Consider the following 20,865-nt stretch of genomic DNA (forward strand, 5'->3'; position numbering starts at 1 on the left):
AATGTATAAACCTTTTGGGAAAATGGAGAGACAAATCACATAAGAGGCAGTCAAGACTGTGATGCACAAATAAAAAAATCTCAACTCTCTAGTAATCAAAGAAATTAAGACCACAACCATGCAAGGGCAAACACTGACAAGTTTGGCAATAAAATGTCAAAAAGGGTATGAAGCAATGTAAACTCTTACAAACTACCAGTGGAAGTAAAATTAGTACAACCACTTTGAAATGCAGTAGTATAGGTAAAGATATGCATAATATATATTCTAATCATATCATTTCTAGGAATTTGCCTTAAAGAAACTCTCCCACAGGAACACAGAGAACCATGTGAGGAAGTTAATAGCAGCATCCTTGTAAGAGCAAAGAAAAACAGTGTGCAAAAAATAGATAAATAAAAATGGGGTATTATATGATTCTTTGCTACTTATTTTAAAAAGAGAATTGGGGTTGTGATGTATGTGTGTACACTTAATATACCTTTTTTCTCATGGAACATTGAAGCCTAGCATTTTTTCCATGCTATTAAATATTTCTATGAAAACTTGTTTTTAAAATAGCTCCATGCTTTTTCATTTATATGAATGGATCATATAACTTATTTTAATAGTAGTTTCCCTTTTTCCTTATTATATTTTCCAAGTATTTAAAGGTATTGCCCACATTCTGCCTGTTTCCTTAGGATAAATGACAACTCCCAATACTACTGCTGGCCAACCTTTCTGGAGTGTTTACTAATGCCATGTACTGTGCTCTGCACCGCACGTGTATTCATTCTTTTAATCCTCATACCAACTCTGAGGTGGAGAAATGGAGGCACAGAGAGGTTCATTGATTGGCTTGAGATGACTCCTCTAATAAGTGGTGGAGAGATTGAACCAGATAGTCTGACTCCCAAGTCTATATAACCCTGTGTTGTATTCCTTCTCAGTAGTTACTCAACTTTTAAGAAGGTCAGAAGGTGTGGTCATCTTTAAAGGTTCCTGATGCATATTGCCAGTTGCCTTTAGAAAGGACATTCTTATAAGTTGTATTTGTGTGTTTGGTTAATTTAAAAAGTTATTTTTTAAATTAGAAAGCAATGTGTGTTTGTGATAAACGACTCAAATAGTACAGGAACATGTAAGATATGACTTAAGTCCCTTTCTCTCCTCTCCCCTCTCACTGTATGATAACTGTTGTTAATACTTTCTTGTTTCTGCCTCTAGAAAATTTTGGTGCTACATAGTGCATACAGAAGTATATGTATATAATGTATATGTATATTTTCTCCCTAAATATATCGGATCCTAGAGAAGTTAAATCTTTTTTACTTCTCCATATTCTCTTTTCATGTTCGTTATTGAAAAGGAAATGTGATTAATGAGAAAGATTGAGGAGTTTGTAGAATGTGTGTGAGTGTGTGTGTGTGTGTGTGTGTGTGTATGTGAGTGAGCGTGAATGAGAGAGAGATCTACAGTCTCTTTCTGCTCTAGCTGCTTGCCCCTATGTTTCCCGATTCATCCTGCTGACCTGATCACTCTTCCTACCATTTAGCCATGTTGTGGTCCAGGCTCCAGTCCCTTTTTTCCAGCTGGGTTATTTCCCCCACTTCTTGACCACTCACTCCTTTGCTCTGTTTCCACAGTAGCAACAGCCCAGATACCTACCAGCAGGGCATATTCTCACTGATCAAGTAAGTCTATTTAAAGAAAAGAGATGCTTAGGTCCCTACTGAATAAGGGAATTGAATATTGAATTAACTATTGTTGCCTGTATTTACAGTTCTGAATAATGGAGAGAACAATTTTAAAGTTGAATTCGATAGGTTTTATGTAATACCTCCTTTAGCCTCCAATCTCTAAATCTAGAAACTCTGACTTTCTAATTCTGTCACATCAGGAAGCACCTATTAAGTATTTATAAAGTTATTATATTTTTTGGGGGGGTGGGTGGCATCGTGGATTACATAAGAGTCTCCATTTCAAATCAAAATTCACTGCTAGCCTTTGGTGACTGGGGCTAAACTTACAGGTTCAGTAGTAAGAGCCCTACTGTTGCCAAGGCAACTAAAGTTCAAGATCATCTGGCCTCCAGGCATCCTTTTCCAGATTGGCCTCAAGTGTTTTCCCAAGCTTTCTCAGGAAAGGTCCTTCCCTGTCTCTTACGGCTTCAGGACCTCAGGAGGAGGAGAGCCCAAGAAACCCTGGAATGATGTGAGGTTTGGAATTTTTGAAGGACGAAGTATGTGGATTAGGTGGTCGTGTCCACGCTGGAAAGGAACAATCAGGTTATAGAGGAAGGAAAACAGTGTCTCCTTACCCTTGTATCTAAAACACGTGAACATCAGATTTTCTTTTTAACAGTTACTGTTTTATTCACATACTCATGATTCAGTAAGTCCTCCTGATGCTTGTAAGTTCTCATTCATCACTGACTGCCAGCTCTTCAGTGACTTGTGAGGGAAATGAGATGCTTGTGTTACCCAGCATTTGAGAGGATGGGTGACCAGCATCTGAAGTGATGAGGCTGGTGGGTCTAGGAGTTCTTCTCTTTCTGATGTCACAAGAAGTTACTGTTGCCTTGGCCAACATAATGTCTAGGGCAGGTGATGATGGTGGTTCTGTGGGGATTTGTCCCATGGGAATCAGGCTGTAGATCGTTTTATGCTTAGCCTTGAGACACTTAGAAATGCCCCCATTTTTCTGAAGAACTTTCAGAGAAGTGAACCAGGCCACTTGAATTTGGAATAGAAAAAACCTTGTGCCTATCACTATTATTGGGCTGCAATTTTATATTTACTGGAGAGTGGCATGCCTTCTGAATTCAACCCAGCTGTTGGATTCATGCTAAATTTGGTATTAGTTTTCCTAAGGAAAACTAGTACTTAGGTTACCCTTTCAGTTACCTGGGGCTAAAAATGCTATTCTTTGGTTTTCCTTATACCTCCTTAGTAACTTCTGCATTCCTTAGTTAGCTCTGCGTTTTTTCTTTCTTATTTTTTATTTATTTATTTTTTTTTGCGGTACGTGGGCCTCTAACTGTTGTGGCCTCTCCCGTTGCGGAGCACAGGCTCTGGACGCGCAGGCTTAGTGGCCTTGGCTCACGGGCCTAGGCGCCCCGCGGCATGTGGGATCTTCCCAGACCAGGGCACGAACCCGTGTCCCCTGCATCGGCGGGCGGACTCTCAACCACTGCGCCACCAGGGAAGCCCTTTCTTTCTTATTTTAACACTGCTTTAGGTACATAAGCATCTTTTTGCAGCTAAATATTCACCAACAAATGCAAACAGCCATGAAGACCAATGAGCCATCATGGAAAAGAGAGAAGTTCTTATATCCCTTGTGTTACCTGAATTAGTGAGGGAGGGAATAAGAGAATTCTCAGCATAAAAAATAAAGATGATATTAATAATGGCAGCTAACGTTTTCTGAGCTCTCAGTCTATGCCAAGTGCTCTACATGAGTAACTTCATTGGATCTTTACAGTGTAATCCTTGGAGACCCCTACTGAGGAAGGTACTACTAGCACCCCCATTTTATAGATAAGGAAATAAAGGCACAGAGAGTGCAGACCTGCCGCCTGCAAGCTGAAATAACTTTGGTGGGGGTCTCATGTTTTATTTATGCAAATTTCCCATTTAGTTTCGTACTGTATCCATGTTTGTTTTTTGTCTGAAAATAACTTCCTCCCTGTGTCTTTCAGTAAATTGATGCATTGGGAAGGTAATGCTCTATTTTGCCACCAGCTAGCCCCAGCGAGTTATGCACACAGCTGTTTGAGAAATGCAGCCCTAAGAGTTAGCAGTGATTTGGCCAATCAACGAGTAGTTAGCCATAAATCAGAGAGGGCCTGTGGGCCTGCGGATGAAGCCTGGCGCAGAGGCAGGGCCAAGGTGAGGAGGAGAGGGCAGGGGTTGGTGTGCACATGGGGGGTTGGTGCTGGGGCACTTCATTCCAGAGGTCCTAGTTGAGTACTTGTTAGGACATTTGCTCGGAGTGAGAGGAGGATACAAAGGTAGGAAATGTCTTTCACGGTGTTAGTGATCTAGTCTGGGAGGTAAAATATGTATAACAGGCTCATAGCTTTTGCCTCATCACCTCATCACTTAGTACCTGGTTCAGATGTTGAGGATGGTAGGTGCTCAGGGAAGGCAAAGCGTGGTCTTTCTAGAGTGGTTGGGAAGGCTTCATGGAAAAGGTCCCCGAAAGATGGGTCACATTCTGAAGTAAGAGGAGGACCGTGTAGGCTAGTAAGTGATTCTACTTGCCTTGCTTCTTGTTTATTCTCTTTAATATTGATAGGTATATGCCTTTATAGTCTCTCTCAAAATCTTAGTTGTTTTCCCTAAGTTACTCTTTACAGAATTACCCCAAGAGAACAGGACATATATGTATTATTAGACTGTTTTTTTTTTTTTTGGTCTGAGTCAAGGATTGCCACTTGGTTGGCCATCGCTGGCAGATGGTGTCTTACAAGCCTGTGCCTTATCCTTGCAGGAGCTGAATTTTAATGCACGTGGGTGAGGCCCTCACCCTTAGTTTGACACATTCTTTGCCGCTACTCTTGTCTGAACACCTGACCTGACTCAATATTGAGAGCATGTGCTTTTGTAAACACTTCGTTTACAACTCAGGGTATTAGGTTTCATTGAAAAAAGGGAAAGGAACTTTAATAAATAAGTTCTCCTTAAGCGAAATTCCATTTAGAGCTTGAGAACCTTAGTTTAAAACCTAATCTGCCCCTTTTCCAAGTCTCATCTTAAAATTTCTTTTGCCTTTTTACTAAAGGAAGTAACATTTTGTTTTAAGCTACTGTTCCTTCTCTTCCCCTGAATAGTGCCTGGCTGCCTCAGAATGAGGGATTGAGAGAAGCTTGGAATTGCGAGCATTTAATAATTTTTAAAGCCTGGAAAGCCCATTTCTGTTTAATTTATATAACTTTTTCCACTGTATACGAGTAAGGGCCTGGAAGGAAAAAACCAGCCTGAAGAATGCTTTCAATATAAAGTAGTGAGTGAAAACAGAGGTTTAGAAATGGAAGCTGCCTTTAAACATAAAATTTTCAGTTTGTTTCTGCAAATACTTTTATCTTTCTTCTTAGCATTTATTTTGGCCACTTGCTTTTTCTTTTGGTACGCGGGCCTCTCACTGCTGTGGCCTCTCCTGTTGCGGAGCACAGGCTCCGGACGTGCAGGCTCAGCGGCCATGGTTCATGGGCCCAGCCGCTCTGCGGCATGTGGGATCTTCCCGGACGGGGGCACGAATCCGTGTCCCCTGCATCGGCAGGCGGACTCTCAACCACTGCGCCACCAGGGAAGCCCTGGCCACTTGCTGTCTTTTAGGTTACTGTAGTTGATAAAAGACTGACAGAACCTATAATAATTCCTCCTTGCTTTTTGGCTGATAACACTTATTCTACATATAGTTCTGTGGTTTCATAAACTCCAGTGAGCACCTTTGGTTAGAACTGGTGGAGATGCCCAGGAAACTCCCAGCTCACTTTTCAGCTCTGCCTGCCTCTGACTGAAAGACAAGCCACCTTCTTTAGTGTTGGTTTCTTGGTCCCAGCTTCACAAAGATGAAGTGGACATTAGTCAGTATCTGGTGGTTTTGAATGAAAGACGGAGAGTGTGTGAGGTGTTTATAACTTGCATGGTAATTAGGAGAGAACGGTAACTTTGTTTGCTTACTTCTGACCTCGTGGGAAATGGGCTGGTTCTTTCTGAGGTTTCCTGTGGTGAGGATTGGTGCAAGTCGGGCCAAGAAGGTCTAGGGTAAAGAGCAGAAGTCATTGGCTTCCCTCTTCTAGCTGTGGAGCCCATAAGAAATAAGCCAGCAGTGAGGGCATATTAGAAAGGCAAGCAGTGGGACTTCCCTGGTGGTCCAGTGGCTAAGACTCTGCACTTTCACTGCAGAGGGTGTGGGTTTGATCCAAGTTCCACATGCTGGGTGGTGTGGGGAAAAAAAAAAAGAAGAAAAGGAAAACAATAACCAATAAAGTTCATTTCAAAAAAAAAAAAAAAAGGCAAGCAGTACAAGGGCCAGAGCTCTGGGCTGTCCGCCGTGTCCCTTCATGTATCACCTTCCCTCCGCACAGGCCCTGAGCGACCGCTTCAGCGGTGAGATCCCCGATGACCAGATGGCACACAGCTCCTTCTTTCCAGATGAGTACTTCACCTGCTCTGTCCTGTGCCTCAGCTGCGGGTAAGTCCCCATCTTGGGCAAAGAGACTCAGAATGGTGCTTCGCAGACCTCACTGTGCATGCAGATCATGTGGGGTCTGGTTAAATTAGATTGTGATTTAAGGATGGGGTGGGGGCTGAGATGGGGTACTTCTAGCAAGTTCCCAGGTGATCCTGATGGTCTGGGGACCATACTTTGAGGTTGCAGGGGATCCCAGGACACATGGTTATGAGGAATCCCCTGAAGATTCCAACCTGGTTTAGATATAAAATTGACTGGTTTGGGTAATTTTTACCACAGAAAACTTTAGGTTGCCTATTCTTCTATGTTTCTCTTACCAGAGCTTTCAATGGTAGTAATTCCATCCATTCACCTAATATTTGGTAGCCCGGTGTGTGCAAAGCACTAGGGTAGGTATTATTCCTAGTTGACTGCTTTCACAGTGAGGGCAGATGCTTAGAGCACATTAGAATTATCCAGGGAGCGTTCAAAATTATTGAGGCCTGGGCCTCACCTCCAGGGATTCTCGTTTAACAGATCTGGGGTGGGGCCTCAGCGTTGGTGTATTTAAAAGGCTCCTCAGATGATTCTGATACACAGCTCACTTAAGAACACTGAGTTAGGGCAGTATTCTCAAACTTTAATCCGTGTATGCATCACCTCAGGATTTTGTTAAATGCAGATTCTGGATCAGCTGGTCTGGGTGAGAGTCTGCATTTCCAACAAGCTCCCAGGTGATGCCTGTGCTGCTGGTCCGTGGATCACACTTTGTTACAGGGGGAACAGAGCAGTGATTCTCAGATTTTAGCATGCATCAGAAAAACCTGAAGGACATGTTAAAACAGATCGTTGGGCCTTGCCCCCAGTTTCTGATTCAGTAGGTCTGATGTAGGGCCTGAGAACTTGCACTTCTGATACGTTCCCAGGTGATGCTGATGTTGCTGGATGGGGACCACACTTTGAGGCTCACTGGATTAATTTGAGCCGTTAATGGCTCTTCAATCACAGTCTGGTGACTTGTCTGATGGAGCCCAGGGGATTTAAATGCAGTGTGTCAGGGTCAGATTGCAGACTCTGTCTTGCAGACACTCCCCCAGCTCTCCACTCCCTTCACCACTGCAGTCTTTGCTCTCATCAGGACTTCTGCTCCTGTCCTTCACATTCGTCCATACAGAGGAAACCTGAACCTTTTTTGTTATGAATGGCCTTTTTGCATTGATCCCTGTAGGCCACCTGCTGGGTCACCACCTTGGCTCTGGGTTTGTAAAAAGGACTTGGCTCTTCGATTATACAGTCTGGGCTACGATTATACAGTCTGGGCTACGGAGAACTGGGCATTGTCTTGGAGAGGAAGGAGGGATGGTAATTGCCAGTGTGACTTGCCTTCCTTTAGCGGGCCCCATGAGCCCAGCAGGAGGCTTAGGATCTGTTAGGTCATCACTTTTCCATGTTAACTGTGCCTCACTAGGGTTTCCAGAACTTTTCCTTCTATCACAGTGAAATTCTAAAGTCCCAGTCCCTGGTTTTGCGTTGTCAGGATAGCAGAGCTCACTGTTCATTTGGAAGGTTTTCTTGTTCAGCTTAAGCCTCCTTTTTATGCACTGCCAAATTTTGAGGGTCGGTTTTTGTTTTACATCTTGGCAGCCTGTTCTGGTTAAACTTCCCATTTCATGCTGTTTGGATTTTTGAGTTCCCTGAGGGCCATTCAGGTTTTATATCTGGTCAAGGTGGTATCTTCTGGCTCCTCCGTTCCTACTGAGGGACCAGGTGGTTTTCCAAGAAGAGATTACTCCTTTGGCCCTTTCTCCTCACACAAGAGTAATAGTTGCTTTACCTGTGTAGTGATGTTGATTGCAAGTATGAGAGAGGCACGTGGGTTTCTGAAAGAAACTGCCCTCTCTCTGCTCAGTATTCAGGGCCTGGTTAATTCTGGAGCTCTGGTTTTGGCCCTGGGTCTGGCTCAGGGTCAGAGATTCTTCAGCGTAAGCGGCGCTGGCTCCTTTTGGCGGCTTCACTGTCAGCTTTTGGGCTTCACTCAGGGCTGGATGTAAGAACAGCATGAATCATGGGAAAGAAGGAGTACCTCATGAAGCCAACAGCCGCTGCAGATACTCTCACCAGTATGACAACCGGGTTTTTACCTGCAAGGTGAGTCCACCCAGCTTCTTCCCTAGCAGCTGGCTTGCCGGCCACACTCTCCTTTTGGGAAGACTGGCTTGGGACCATTCTTTGCTGCATCCCAAAGTATTTGATACTCAAATTGAATATCTCTGGAACTTCTCTCCAGCTCTAACCATAAGAACTCACATGTCTGTTGCTGGGGACTCCTTGGTTTATTTTTTTAAGCTTCAATCCCCCTTATTTTGTTGAGCTTATATATGCAAGGGCCATCTACATTGACTATCATTCTTTTATTTATTTATTTTTTTTTGCCGCACCGCGCAGCTTGTGGGATTTTAGTTCCCTGACCAGGGATGGAACCTGGGCCCTTGGCAGTGAGAGTGTGGAGTCCTAACTACTGGACCGCCAGGGAATTCCCATACATTGACTATACATTCTTAAGAGCAGAAATGCTGTTCAGAAACCCAGTTTTGATGGATTTCTCCTGTCTGTGACAGGGATATAATTTATAGCTCAGTTTTGGGGCCCGGGATGGGTATACATTCAATTCATAATCATTTAGGGCACTGACTTCCTTCCTTTATTTATTTATTTATTTTATTTTATTTTGCGGTACGCGGGCCTCTCACTGTTGTGGCCTCTCCCGTTGTGGAGCACAGGCTCCGGACGCGCAGCCCCAGCGGCCATGGCCCACGGGCCCAGCCGCGGGGCATGTGGGATCTTCCCAGACCAGGGCACGAACCCACGTCGCCTGCATCGGCAGGCGGACTCTCAACCACTGCGCCACCAGGGAAGCCCAAGATTTTTTTTTAAACATCTTTACTTTTTTCCTTTTTTCCTTTTTTTACATTCCATATATATGTGTTAGCATATGGTATTTGTTTTTCTCTTTCTGACTTAATTCACTCTGTATGATAGACTCTAGGTGCATCCACCTCACTACAGATAACTCAATTTTGTTTCTTTTTATGGCTGAGTAATATTCCATTGTATATATTAGGGCACTGACCTCTTTAGAGAAAGACTTTCTTCTGCTGTGCTACACTCAGGGTCTGTAAACCCTCCGCTGGTCTGGTTTGTGGGCAGTGGGGCTGGACAGGGATGTGGAGAGGCCAGGGGGTCTGGTGGACAGAGTAGAAGCTGGCAGAGTGCTCCATGTTTCAGGCCTGCTACGAGAGAGGCAACGAAGTCAGCGTGGTGCCCAAGACGGCTGCTTCCACTGACTCCCCCTGGATGGGTCTCGCAAAATATGCCTGGTCTGGGTGAGTTTCAGCTACCGGTTGTTTGGTGTGTTTGTCTCTCCAGGCACCTGGTGGGGTTACAGTATCTATTTGCCTTCCTTGTAGGTACGTAATTGAATGTCCCAACTGCGGCGTGGTCTATCGTAGCCGGCAGTACTGGTTTGGAAACCAAGATCCTGTGGATACAGTGGTGCGGACAGAGATTGTGCATGTGTGGCCTGGAGTAAGAGCTGTTTAATCCCCGTTTCCTCTTGTGTTGTCCGTCCTGTGGGAAAGCAGGACTTGTTTACACTTAAGGTTAACCATGAATTTCAATATACTGGGGGTTTAGGAAGGTGTGATCTGGAGAGCCTTTCTTGTTCTAGACCCTTAAAGTTTTTCCATTTCTTCTTGCATAAATATTAGAAGCACAACTTTATTTATTTATTTATTTTAAAAAAAATTTATTTGGCTACACCAAGTCTTAGTTTCATCATGTGGGCTCTTAGTTGCAGCATGTGGGATCTAGTTCTCCGACCAGGGATCGAACCCAGGCCCCCTGTGTTGGGAGCGTGGAGTCCTAACCCCTGGACCACCAGGGAAGTCCCTAGAAGCACAACTTTAAATAAGCTAAAAATTGCTGTATAGTTACATTGCCTTAGCAAATAAAACTTTTTTTCATATTCTCCTCACTCGTTTTCCATGTGTGTGTTTGTATAGATGCAGTTACAGTTTGTGTGCCACTTAACTACTTCTTCTCATACACAGTTGTGCTTCGTCTCTACCTGTCTCCACTCTCCACAGTTCTCATCTGTGATTACTGTGTGACAGTCTGTCTAGTACTACAGTGCGATTTCATTCATGCTGTTGATGATTTTTTTTTTATTATCGAAGAAAATGCTATAGTGACCATCTTCATGTAAGAGAGACTTTGTTTTGGAGTATATTCTTCTTGAAGTATATTCTGAGAAGCGGAATTACTATGGATGGACCTTTACTGTTTTTAATTTGACTTTTGAATTCAAGATGTTGGAAAGACAAATCCGTTCATGAGGCAGTGATATGGTGCTTTCATTCTGCATTAAACCACCATTCACACTTGGAATTACCCATCAGTCACAACACATCCAAAACCCTTTTCCTTCACGGAAGAAAGATAAGCAATTTTCTCTAAGGGACTTATTTTACTTGGTGGTGTTCCCCTTGCTGGGTGATTCCGGTCAGCCTAATAGGCCTATCTGCAGATCCACCTCTGAGCTTTCCTGGATCCTGCAGACACCCGAGAACTGAAGACTTCCTTATTGTTTTGTCATCTTCTTTTCAGTTTCCAGCTGCACTGGAATTGGTTACTGCAGTGTGGTCTCATTTCTGCAGGCCGCCCCCTTGACGTGATGGTCCAGGCCATTCTGTCCCAAGGATTTAACATGGTCTTGAACTAGTATAACTTTCTCACTAGACTTCTTTGATCAATACCTTTTGTTTTTGATCTGTGTTCTTTCTTGTAAAAGCTATCATCCTTGTGGTAGTTTATATTCCAAGAAAACAGTAATACCAGTTTATTTTTAGGCTGTATTCCTCATAATCCTTGGGATTAGGGAATATAGGCTCCTCCCCTTCTCTTTGTTCACTCATTCATCACCATACGTTGTTGAGTACTATGTGCCCAGAACTGAACTAGATACTTACAAAAAAGAAAAAGGATTATTGTTCTCAGTTCAGTCTAATAGGGAGTTGGATGTATAAAGAGACATTGCACTTACATGTGGAAATAGGATTTCTAGAGATGTGCAGATATTAGAGGAACTGAGATGAAGGGTTCCTAACCCAGTCTGGGGTGGGAGGCCTCCTGGAAGAGATGTCCTCTTTTTTTTTAATAATTTATGTTAACCTTTTATTTATTCACTTATTTTGGCTGCGTTGGGTCTTCGTTGCTGTGCTCGGGCTTTCTCTAGTTGCAGCGAGTGGGGGCAACTCTTCTTTGTGGTGCGCGGCTTCTCATTGTGGTGACTTCTCTTCTCGTGGTCTTCAGTAGTTGTAGCACGTGGGCTCAGTAGTTGTGGTGCACAGGCTTAGTTGCTCTGCGGCATGTGGTATCTTCCCGGACCAGGGCTCGAACCCGTGTCCCCTGCATTGGCAGGCGGATTCTTAACCACTGCGCCACCAGGGAAGCCCGAGGTGTCCTCTTTACATAAGTATTTCCTGGGTTGTGTATGTCACTTACAGCAAAGTTCTGAATTGAACAGTTGTACACCAAGTGTTATGGTCACCTTGATGAGAATAATAGCAATGACTCATGGGTGTGATATTGTCTAGAAGCCAGAGGGATTCCTGGCCCATCCCCGTTCTTCTCTGCCAGGGAGTTTGTGGTTCTGAGTTGGCTGTGATGAGTGTATAACTTGTTTGAGACCACTCTCTCTCTCCTTCTTTTTACTCCCTTTGCTCAGAGCATGATGGGAACCTGCATTTTCATTTCAGACTGATGGATTTCTGAAGGACAACAACAATGCTGCCCAGCGCCTCTTGGATCGGATGAACTTCATGGCTCAGTCGGTGTCTGAGCTTAGCCTTGGGCCCACCAAGGCTGTGACGTCCTGGCTGACAGACCAGATCGCCCCTGCCTACTGGAGGCCCAACTCCCAGATCCTGGTATGGTGTGGCAGGATGCCCTGCATCCCTGGCACGGCCCATTCTGCTTGTGCCGCTTTGCCCTGTCCTAAGCTTGCTCTGTGAGGGAGGTTCTGAATTTCTCTCTCGGATTAGCTCTCAGAGTGTTGGAAAGGGTGGGGTATGTTGAGGCAGCCAGTGTCCTCTTTGCCCACTGATTTCCCTTTGTTATTTTGCAAGTATTTTCCTTGCGGTGGATTTTAGTTTCTTTCCCTGCAAGGGCCAGTTATTATTGGTCAGATGTCTGAGATCATACATATAGAATCTGGAGGAAAAGGGGCCATTAGAGGTCATTTAGGGTCATCCTCAGCTTGAGACATAAACCTCATGGCACCTACAGAAAGGGAGCACCCAGCTTTGGCCCAAGCACTTGTGATGAGGAAACCCGTTCCTCATCAGCTTCCCAGAGGCTCTTTTGAGAAGCCGTGAAAGCAGTGAATCCTCATTGCTCTCTTAGCTGGAATTGGTGTAGTCCCTTCTGGAACCCTGTGACTCAGCCAGATGGATTTGGTACCTTTCCAGGCACTTCTTGGAAGAAAATGTTAATCACAGCTGTGCTTCAGTAGTGGGTATTTTCATGTGGCTGGAGATCTTAGGTCCCATCCTTTGGGATCATCGGGGTCCTGCCATTCCCAGATGGTCCTGGGCATCTCCCCCGGGTTGACTTTCTCAGCTGGGCAGACATGAATGTTACCTGCCTCTCTGTTTTGGGCTTGGAACAGAGCTGCAACAAGTGCGCTACATCCTTTAAAGATAACGACACCAAGCATCACTGCCGGGCCTGTGGGGAGGGCTTCTGTGACAGCTGTTCATCCAAGACCCGGCCAGTGCCGGAGCGGGGCTGGGGCCCTGCACCCGTGCGGGTGTGTGACAACTGCTATGAAGCCAGGAATTCCCAGTTAGGTAACGTGGGGCCCGGGAACTGCATGGGTGGAGGGGGAACCTCTCTCCTTGGCACTGGGTGTTGGGAACGGGACTCCCACCTGCCTGACCCTGTTCCTCACCACGTCTCTCTTCTGAGAGTAGTTGCTCCCCGGTCTTGCCCAATCATCCTCTAAGCTCTTTGTTAACAGGGTCCTGGGGTGCTATTCCTTGCGGGGCGGAGGGGAGGGGGCGTGTTAAACCTGTCCTGTGTTTACCACAGGCTTTAGACTGAGTCTTATCTCTGGAGGAGGTTCTAGGTCATGCTCCTTGAACCCTTCTGGCTCACTGTAAGGGAAGGTTATAAAATAGCCCCAGAGGATTGAGGTAAAGGACTAACAGATCTCACCGGCTGCAGTGTTGGTGCCCATAGCCCAGACCCTTGCCATCCTTGCAGGACAGCACAGTGGTACCCTGGGAGAAGCATCCAGAATGCTCTGCTGTTGCCCCTGAGTTTTGCATTTGGGAAATGACTGAGAGATCACAGCTTTTCCTTCATCATTGTCTGCAGATGTTACTGAGGCACAGGCGGACGATGAAGGCGGGACGCTGATTGCTCGGAAGGTGGGCGAGGCCGTGCAGAACACTTTGGGAGCTGTGGTGACAGCCATTGACATACCACTAGGTGGGCCTGGCAGTGCCTCTCTTGGGTGCAGTGTATGTGGGATGAAGGCTTTCATAGTGCCTTGGGCTGTTGTTCTGTCAAAGTCTTACTGACCTAGATTGAGTTGGGCAGCAAGGAAGTGACTGAAAATTTACATTTGCTTCTGCTGAATACCTTGGTGGTTTCATGTTTATTCCTAGAGGCCATCCTCTTATATCATTTATTGCTGCATAACAAACTACCTGAAAATGTAAAGTCTTAAAACAACCCGCATTTTATCATGTCTCACAGGAAGGGCAATTATTTTGCTCCAAGGGGCATTGACTGGAATTACTGCTGGGTTTTCCAGTTTGGTAGCTGGACTGGTCTCGAGGGGCCAAGCCAACCTCACTTACATGCTGGGTAGCCTGGCAGGGGTGCCTCGAAGGCTGGGCTCAGGAGAACTCCCCCCGCCATTCCCCATATTCTCCAGGCCTCTCCACGTGGTTTCTCCAGTGGTAGTGGGCTTCTTACATGGTGGCTCAGGACTCTGAGACAGGCCTGGGCCTAGAAACTGGCTCTTCTGCTACAGTCTGCTGTAGTCACAGAGCCTGCCTAGATTTGAGGGAGGGGTCAGGTTATCAAAGAATTTGTGGCTGTCTTTAATCCGCCACACCAGCCAAACTGTTATTCCTTTAAGATTTAAGACAGCCACTCACCTCTGAATGTGAGGGGTGCTTATAACCAGGATGGGAAGAGGGAGAGGAAGGGAAGCCCCGCCAGCGTGTGGAGGGCTTAGGCAGGGCTGGCCGGGCCTAGGGTATTTAAGCCCATTGTAGGGGAGAGACCAAGGGTTCCTGGGTGGGTGTGATGGAAATTGCTTGGATCAGATTTAATCACCGTGGCTCACAGAATGAGCTGATGATGAGTTTTTGACTTAAGGGTGTGGGAATAGATGGATTTGTCGAGGCTTGATGCTCAGGTTGCATCTGCTCTCAGGGGTAACCGGGAGAGGCAGGGGCTGCCCTTGGCACAAAGCCTGCCAACTGTGCTCACAGGTGCTCACCTGCTGAGCACTCACTGGCCATTGGGTCCCAGTGCATCAGACACATTATTTCTTGTAATCCTGTAACCACTTTTGAAGGTGTGTTGTTAAAGAGGAGTAAACGAAGGCCCTGAGAATTTAAGGAACTTCTTAATCCCGCAGCTACCAACTGACTTAGGCTCAGTGGAACTGGGGTGAAGGTATGTCCTGACTCCAAAGCCCAAACTTCTTTATTGCTACTCCATTGGCTCTTAATTCAGCCCCACTTTAGGCTCACTTGGAGAGCTTAGTAGATACACAAATGTCAGTGCCTAGGTCCCAGCCCCAGAGATCCTGACCTGGGTGGTAGGCGGTGAAGGAGACCTGGGTGGAAGGGGGGTGATCTGTGTGCAGTCAGACTGAGAGCCAGGGAAGTGTCTGCGGATGGCTTCTTGCCTCGTGGAACTCGGGGTGATGGGTCCCACGTGTGCCGCCTGCCATGGTTCCTTCCGTGCTGCAGGTCTGGTGAAGGATGCGGCCAGGCCGGCGTACTGGGTACCAGACCATGAGATCCTGCACTGCCATAACTGCCGGAAGGAGTTCAGCGTCAAGCTTTCCAAGCACCACTGCCGGGCCTGTGGACAGGGCTTCTGTGACGAGTGTTCCCATGACCGACGGGCTGTCCCCTCTCGAGGCTGGGACCATCCTGTCCGAGTCTGCTTTAACTGCAATAAAAAGCCTGGTGACCTTTAACCCCAGCTCCCTCTCCGAGTCCTTCACAATTCCTTAGGTTCTCAGGGTTAGAAATGAAATCTCGCTGAGGTAGGCCCTCCTCCTGGTCACCTGTTGGGGTATGTGTCCTCTCTGCTCATCCTGAGGCCACTTTCCCACGGTGGGGGGTAGGACAGATGGCGAGCCAGGGTGAGCCTGGTGGTGGGCCTGAAGGCACGAACCCCTCAGGGCAGGGGACCGAGCAGCTTACAGCAAAGGGGAACGAACCTGAATCCATTGCATTTTATTTCAGTTAAAAATTATACATATAACACACACACACACACACACACACACACACACACACACACACAAACCTGTATATACATATGAAAGGAACATGGAGTGTATTCAGGCTGCTGCTGGCTGTGAAGACCTGCACAGTCTGTCCCCAGCACAGAATCAGGTGGCAGTGGCAGCAGGTCTTCCCCGCAAAACCGAGCCATGTCCAAGGCCACTGCGTTGCTAGTCACCTTTTGCTGCTTCTTTCCGAGCCTTCGAAGCCTTCATGCCCCTCAGCTGCTGGGGCAAGTGAGCTTCCCAGGTACTTCTCTCTTGGGATAGCCTGTGGAGGATCTCCCTGGGCCCTCCAGAGTCGGATCCCAATTCCTTGCCTAGGCCTGTTGTGGTCAGAGACCACCCAGCTTAGCATGCAGGTCATGGATGGGTGGCAGGTGGGGGGTACGGTCCTCAGACCTCAGAAGTCCAAGTGCAGGTGACGCGATGGCCCTCATACAGGGGGAACACGGAAGGAGATGGGCCTTCCCCAGCAGTGTTTCCTGCTTGTTGATGCTTCCGTCTATGCGAGCACTTGGCTTTCCCTGCCCAGAAATAGAGCACCCGCTTCCCTCCCCTACCAACCCCCTTGAGCCCACCATCTACTGAGTGTTGCACTAGGGTTTTTGCTTGTTTTGAAGCATCTTAATTCTTTATTCCCAGACACACGACCCCTCTAGCTATTGGAGGGGTGATCGTGAGAAATCTTCCAGGGAAACAGCACAGAATGGACTGTTGTTAGTGGGTTTTTTTTTTTAAGTATATATAAATATTTCAACAGACCACTAAGAAAAAATTCTCTCTCCGGTCCTGGCAAGAGAAATCAGATGAACTTTGTTTCTCAAGAGCTGGGACATCCATTTCTATCATGACTGGAAAGAGACTGTTGTGCTGAAATGCTGTCATCATGGTGGATTTTATCGTCAGTGGCCAAAAATGAAGAATTAAAATTGACACAGTTCTTGACTGAACTGGTGGGTGGGCCGAGCTTCAGGGAGGTGCGTGGCGGTCATTCTCGGTGTGAGTGTTACTGTAACGTGAGCCCTGGAATGTGTTGGTCCCTCTCAGACCTGCTTCCTTACTGCCTCCTATGGCCTATGACCGAGGCCCTGCTCTAGTACTGTGTATTATTAAATTCGCCGTTATAAAGGAATCTTCCTGCGGAATATGGACTGTGCTGCTTCTTTCCTTTAACTTCATCAGTGTATCTTGCTACCTCTTTCTAGTTAAGAAGGTAGCTGGTGGCTTTTAGAACAGAAGCCAAGTGAGAGGTATATTTTACTTGTAAATACCTCAGTTTATTCCCGGCGAATCCTCTATCATCACAGAAGAGAGTAGGTGTTACTAGTGACCTATGGAAACCCTGGGAAAAGACTGTTTTCTCCCTCTGTACCTGTTGCTCTTTGTTCCTCTGCCCTGCCTTGCTTTGTCTGTTCAGCTCCTGTTGAACAACCGCTATCCACTGTCTCCTGTTCTGTCACTTAGGGGCGCCCCTGAGCGTGGGAGGATGCTGGACCACACAGGGAGGATGCATAAGTCTTCCGAACTCTCTTCCTTACGCTAGTCAGGCCAGTAGAGGAAAAGAAGGTAACCCGGTGTCAAAATAACCAAAGGTTCTCTTTTCTTGCCCTACATGCCCAGGGTTCATCTTTTTCTTTTCTTTTTTTAAAAAATTAATTTTTTTTGCGGTACGTGGGCTTCTCACTGTTGTGGCCTCTCCCGTTGCGGAGCACAGGCTCCGGATGTGCAGGCTCAGCGGCCATGGCTCACGGGCCCAGCCGCTCCGCGGCATGTGGGATCTTCCCGGACCAGGGCACGAACCCGCGTCCCCTGCACCGGCAGGCGGACACAACCACTGCACCACCAGGGAAGCCCCAAAATTAATTAATTTATTTTTGGCTGCATTGGGTCTTTGTTGCTGCTCCCGGGCTTTCTCTACTTGCGGCGAGCGGGGGCTACTCTTTGTTGCAGTGCACTGGCTCTAGGCACGTGGGCTTCAGTAGTTGTGGCACACGGTCTCAGTGGCTGTGGCTCATGGGCTCTAGAGTACAGGCTCAGTAGTTGTGTCACATGGGTTTAGTTGCTCTGCAGCATGTGGGATCTTCCCAGGCCAAGGCTTGAACCCATGTCCCCTGCACTGGCAAGTGGATTCTTAACCACTGCGCCACCAGGGAAGTCCCAGAAAATTATCTTAAGGAGATCTTAAACTTCCAGAGGAAAAGTAAAAATTCCATTCCCTCCAACACATGGGGCCTAATAGATTTCTTGAGCAGGAGACCCCGTTGGCTCTGCTACTTATTAGCAGGAGACCTTGGACAAATTGCTTTATTCTCAGCTTTTTCTTTGGTATATAGGAGTGACCTTCACGTGCTTCGTAGGGTTCTAAGAATTAAAAGGGAATAATGCTGGCAAAAATTGTTCATTCAACATACTAAGTGTCTAGATGTGGTAAGTGCTGGGGAAACTAAGCTTCCACGAGGTTTCTGTGAAGCTGAGACTCAACAGATGAAAGGAGTGGAGGACAGCTTGAGCAGAGGCCCAGATGAGGGAGGGACTTGTAACATGTGTCCTGAGAGCGCCAGGTGGGAAGTGGAGAAGGGGCAACAGGGTGAGGCACATGTGATCAAATCTCAAGATGCCGCACATTTTATTCCGAGGTACAAGAAGGCGTTGAGTGCAGGGATCTCTGGGAAGGTCATTCCCGTGGCAGTGCCCATGTGGTGGGTGGCCTGGAGAGGCAGACTTAAAGGAGTGGGCCCAGGGAACTCCCTGGAGGTCCAGTGGTTAGGACTCTGTGATTTCACTGCCAACGGCCCAGGTTCAATCCCTGGTCGGGGAACTAAGATCCCACAAGCAGCGTGGCGTGGCCAAAGAAAATAAATAAAAATGAAAGGAAAGGCTTTTACTAACATACATGAATGGAGAAATGGAAGAAGAAACTGAGTTTAGCCTGCAGTTGTTTTCAGAGGTGGTAACATGGAAGATTTAGACCAGGGCAGATCGAGGGCTGACAGGTAAGTGGGGCTTACTTGGTCTCTGGGTGCCCTTGTTGGGGGACACCAAGTGTTGACCTGTGGACGTTTCTGGTAACCAGTTTGTGCCACTGTTCTCATCTGTTTAGAAGGTTACAGCAAGCAAAGAGCAAAGGGTTTACTGGAGCTCAGTGCTGCTGCCACCACCCCCTGCTCATTCGCTACCTTTCACTGTCACCTGGGGAAGGGGGCAAAATGCCCTAACAGACCTGCAAGTGAAAAATGCTTCCAGACTGGGCAACATACTCATCTCTGGGACACTGAGAAGCAAACATACCAAAATGCTGAATCAGCCTCTCTGCTGAGTTTAACCACTTCTCATATACTCTAGACCAGGGGTCCCCAACCCCTGGGCCGCAGACCCGTATTGGGTGGTGGCCTGCTAGGAACTGGGCCGCACAGCGGGAGGTGAGCTGCGGGCAAGCGAAGCTTCATCTGCCGTTGTTCCCCCGCCCCGCCCCCCACCCTGGTCCGTGGAAAAACTGTCTTCTGCAAAACCGGTCCCTGGTGCCCAAAAGGTTGGGGACCGTTGCTCTAGACCAAATGTTAGGTGCAGTGACTGCTCACTAAAGATAAAGAACAGATTTTGAAGATGTCCCCCACCTCCTTTTCTTAAAAGCCCAAGGGAAACATAAAACTAATTCTTTGACAACTGTATTTGCCTAGCAAGAAATTTGGGCTATGGCACAGCTGATGAGTTAGGGAGGTATATAGGGATAGAGCCCCACATGTCAGAACTCACCAGGTATTCTGAGTGGTCAGTCGTCTCCACTGTCTGTGAGATCAAAGTTGGACTGAATAGCCACAGCTCCACTGAAATAGTACAGAATAGTGGCAAAGGCTCTTCACCAGAGGTGCAGTGCCAGTGACTATAAAGAGCAGACCATGTAATGAACAAACTAGTATGTTGTGAGAGCTTTTGACTTTGGGGGCAAAAGTATGAGTGATATTAGGCTCATGGCTCAGCACTTACGCTTTTTTGTGCTCTTGGGGAGGGGCATGTCACCAAAATTAATCCAAAAGACCCTGCTGTGACTGCGGTCACCAGGACCCTTCAATCATATAGCTATTTCCTGGGACCTATGTGCAGGTCGGTATGCCAAGGCTGTAAAGATACAGGGGTGATGTCTCAAAAATTAAACACCTAAGAAATTTGGTAACTGGCAAGCTTCTTAGTCTTTGGTGAGTGCCAGAAAAGTTCATTTACTTAGCAATTAAATATGAAATGTTAGCACTGCATGTTTACACTCGCACCAAGCCACTCTGTGATTTCTCCTCAGCACTAGCTGTGTGCGATACACAAGTACTGTCAGCAAACAGAGGAGTGTGGAAAGTGGAGAACGTGATCTCTTCTGGTTCCAAGTCCCAGCTCTCCACTTAACAGGTCTGCGTGGAGGCACGTCATTCAATTTCTCTGTGCCCAGAAAATGATGCTAATAATTTTTATGTTATTACTACTGTCCTACCTCCTTCATACGTTGTTTTAAGGATCAAGTCAGCTAAGGTGGAGGAAAGTTATTTATAAAACCTAAGGCACTAAGAGTATTGTTGTCACATACTGCTCATCTACCAGATGACCAATCTGATTCTCTCATGTTTTTTGGATTGCGCTCTTTGTACCTAGTAGGGTTCTGGCAGGACACAGATGCGTAACACTCAAGGGGGTAACTGAAGAGAGTTCAACTGGTGAAGCACCCTGGGCTAGCACCAGTGAGATGCAATTATCAGCTGTAGGTCTGAAGGGACAAATGGAGAGAAGTTACTGGAATCCAGAGAGCTGTGTTCCAGCAGAAGCTGTAGACTTGGGTAGAGGAACACAACCACAGCCCATCACACCCCAGCAGAAGGGGAGTCAAGGAACTAACAATCCCTCAGTCTTCTGCCTTCTGCTATCCTGCTGCTACGTCCCATAGGCTGAACCCACCCTGGGCCAGGGAGCCTGCTGAGGTAGTCCATAGCTTCTTGGGGCACAGGAGCAAGTGGAAGCTTTCCAGCAGAGCCATTAAAACTGGTCTCAGTTTCTTCCTCACACTGGGTTTGAGCAGATGTTGGTTTGATGCTACAGCAGCCAAGCATCACGATCTTCTA

The 20,865-nt window shown here is 46.8% G+C and overlaps 1 protein-coding gene across 3 annotated transcripts in view; it reads left to right on the forward strand.

Moving 5' to 3' along the window:
• Positions 1 to 16,911, forward strand: part of ZFYVE1 (zinc finger FYVE-type containing 1) — a 48,521-nt gene extending 31,610 nt beyond the window's left edge. For 2 of the 3 annotated variants that reach the window (XM_024737778.1, XM_024737779.1), the window contains exons 5-12: positions 6,080 to 6,186; positions 8,205 to 8,313; positions 9,451 to 9,548; positions 9,633 to 9,750; positions 11,982 to 12,152; positions 12,893 to 13,073; positions 13,603 to 13,716; positions 15,219 to 16,911. In XM_024737778.1, coding sequence (XP_024593546.1) covers positions 6,080 to 6,186; positions 8,205 to 8,313; positions 9,451 to 9,548; positions 9,633 to 9,750; positions 11,982 to 12,152; positions 12,893 to 13,073; positions 13,603 to 13,716; positions 15,219 to 15,451 — 1,131 coding nt within the window. In that variant the 3' untranslated portion in view covers positions 15,452 to 16,911. Of the gene's footprint in view, positions 1 to 6,079; positions 6,187 to 8,204; positions 8,314 to 9,450; positions 9,549 to 9,632; positions 9,751 to 11,981; positions 12,153 to 12,892; positions 13,074 to 13,602; positions 13,717 to 14,818; positions 14,920 to 15,218 lie in introns of all 3 variants that reach the window. The other variant, XR_003002242.1, reaches the window with a different exon arrangement.
• The last annotated feature ends 3,954 nt before the right edge of the window (positions 16,912 to 20,865 follow it).

The sequence above is a fragment of the Neophocaena asiaeorientalis genome, unplaced genomic scaffold (assembly GCF_003031525.2).
Source record: "Neophocaena asiaeorientalis asiaeorientalis breed wild unplaced genomic scaffold, Neophocaena_asiaeorientalis_V1.1 scaffold49, whole genome shotgun sequence".
NCBI classification, from domain to species: Eukaryota; Metazoa; Chordata; class Mammalia; order Artiodactyla; family Phocoenidae; genus Neophocaena; species Neophocaena asiaeorientalis.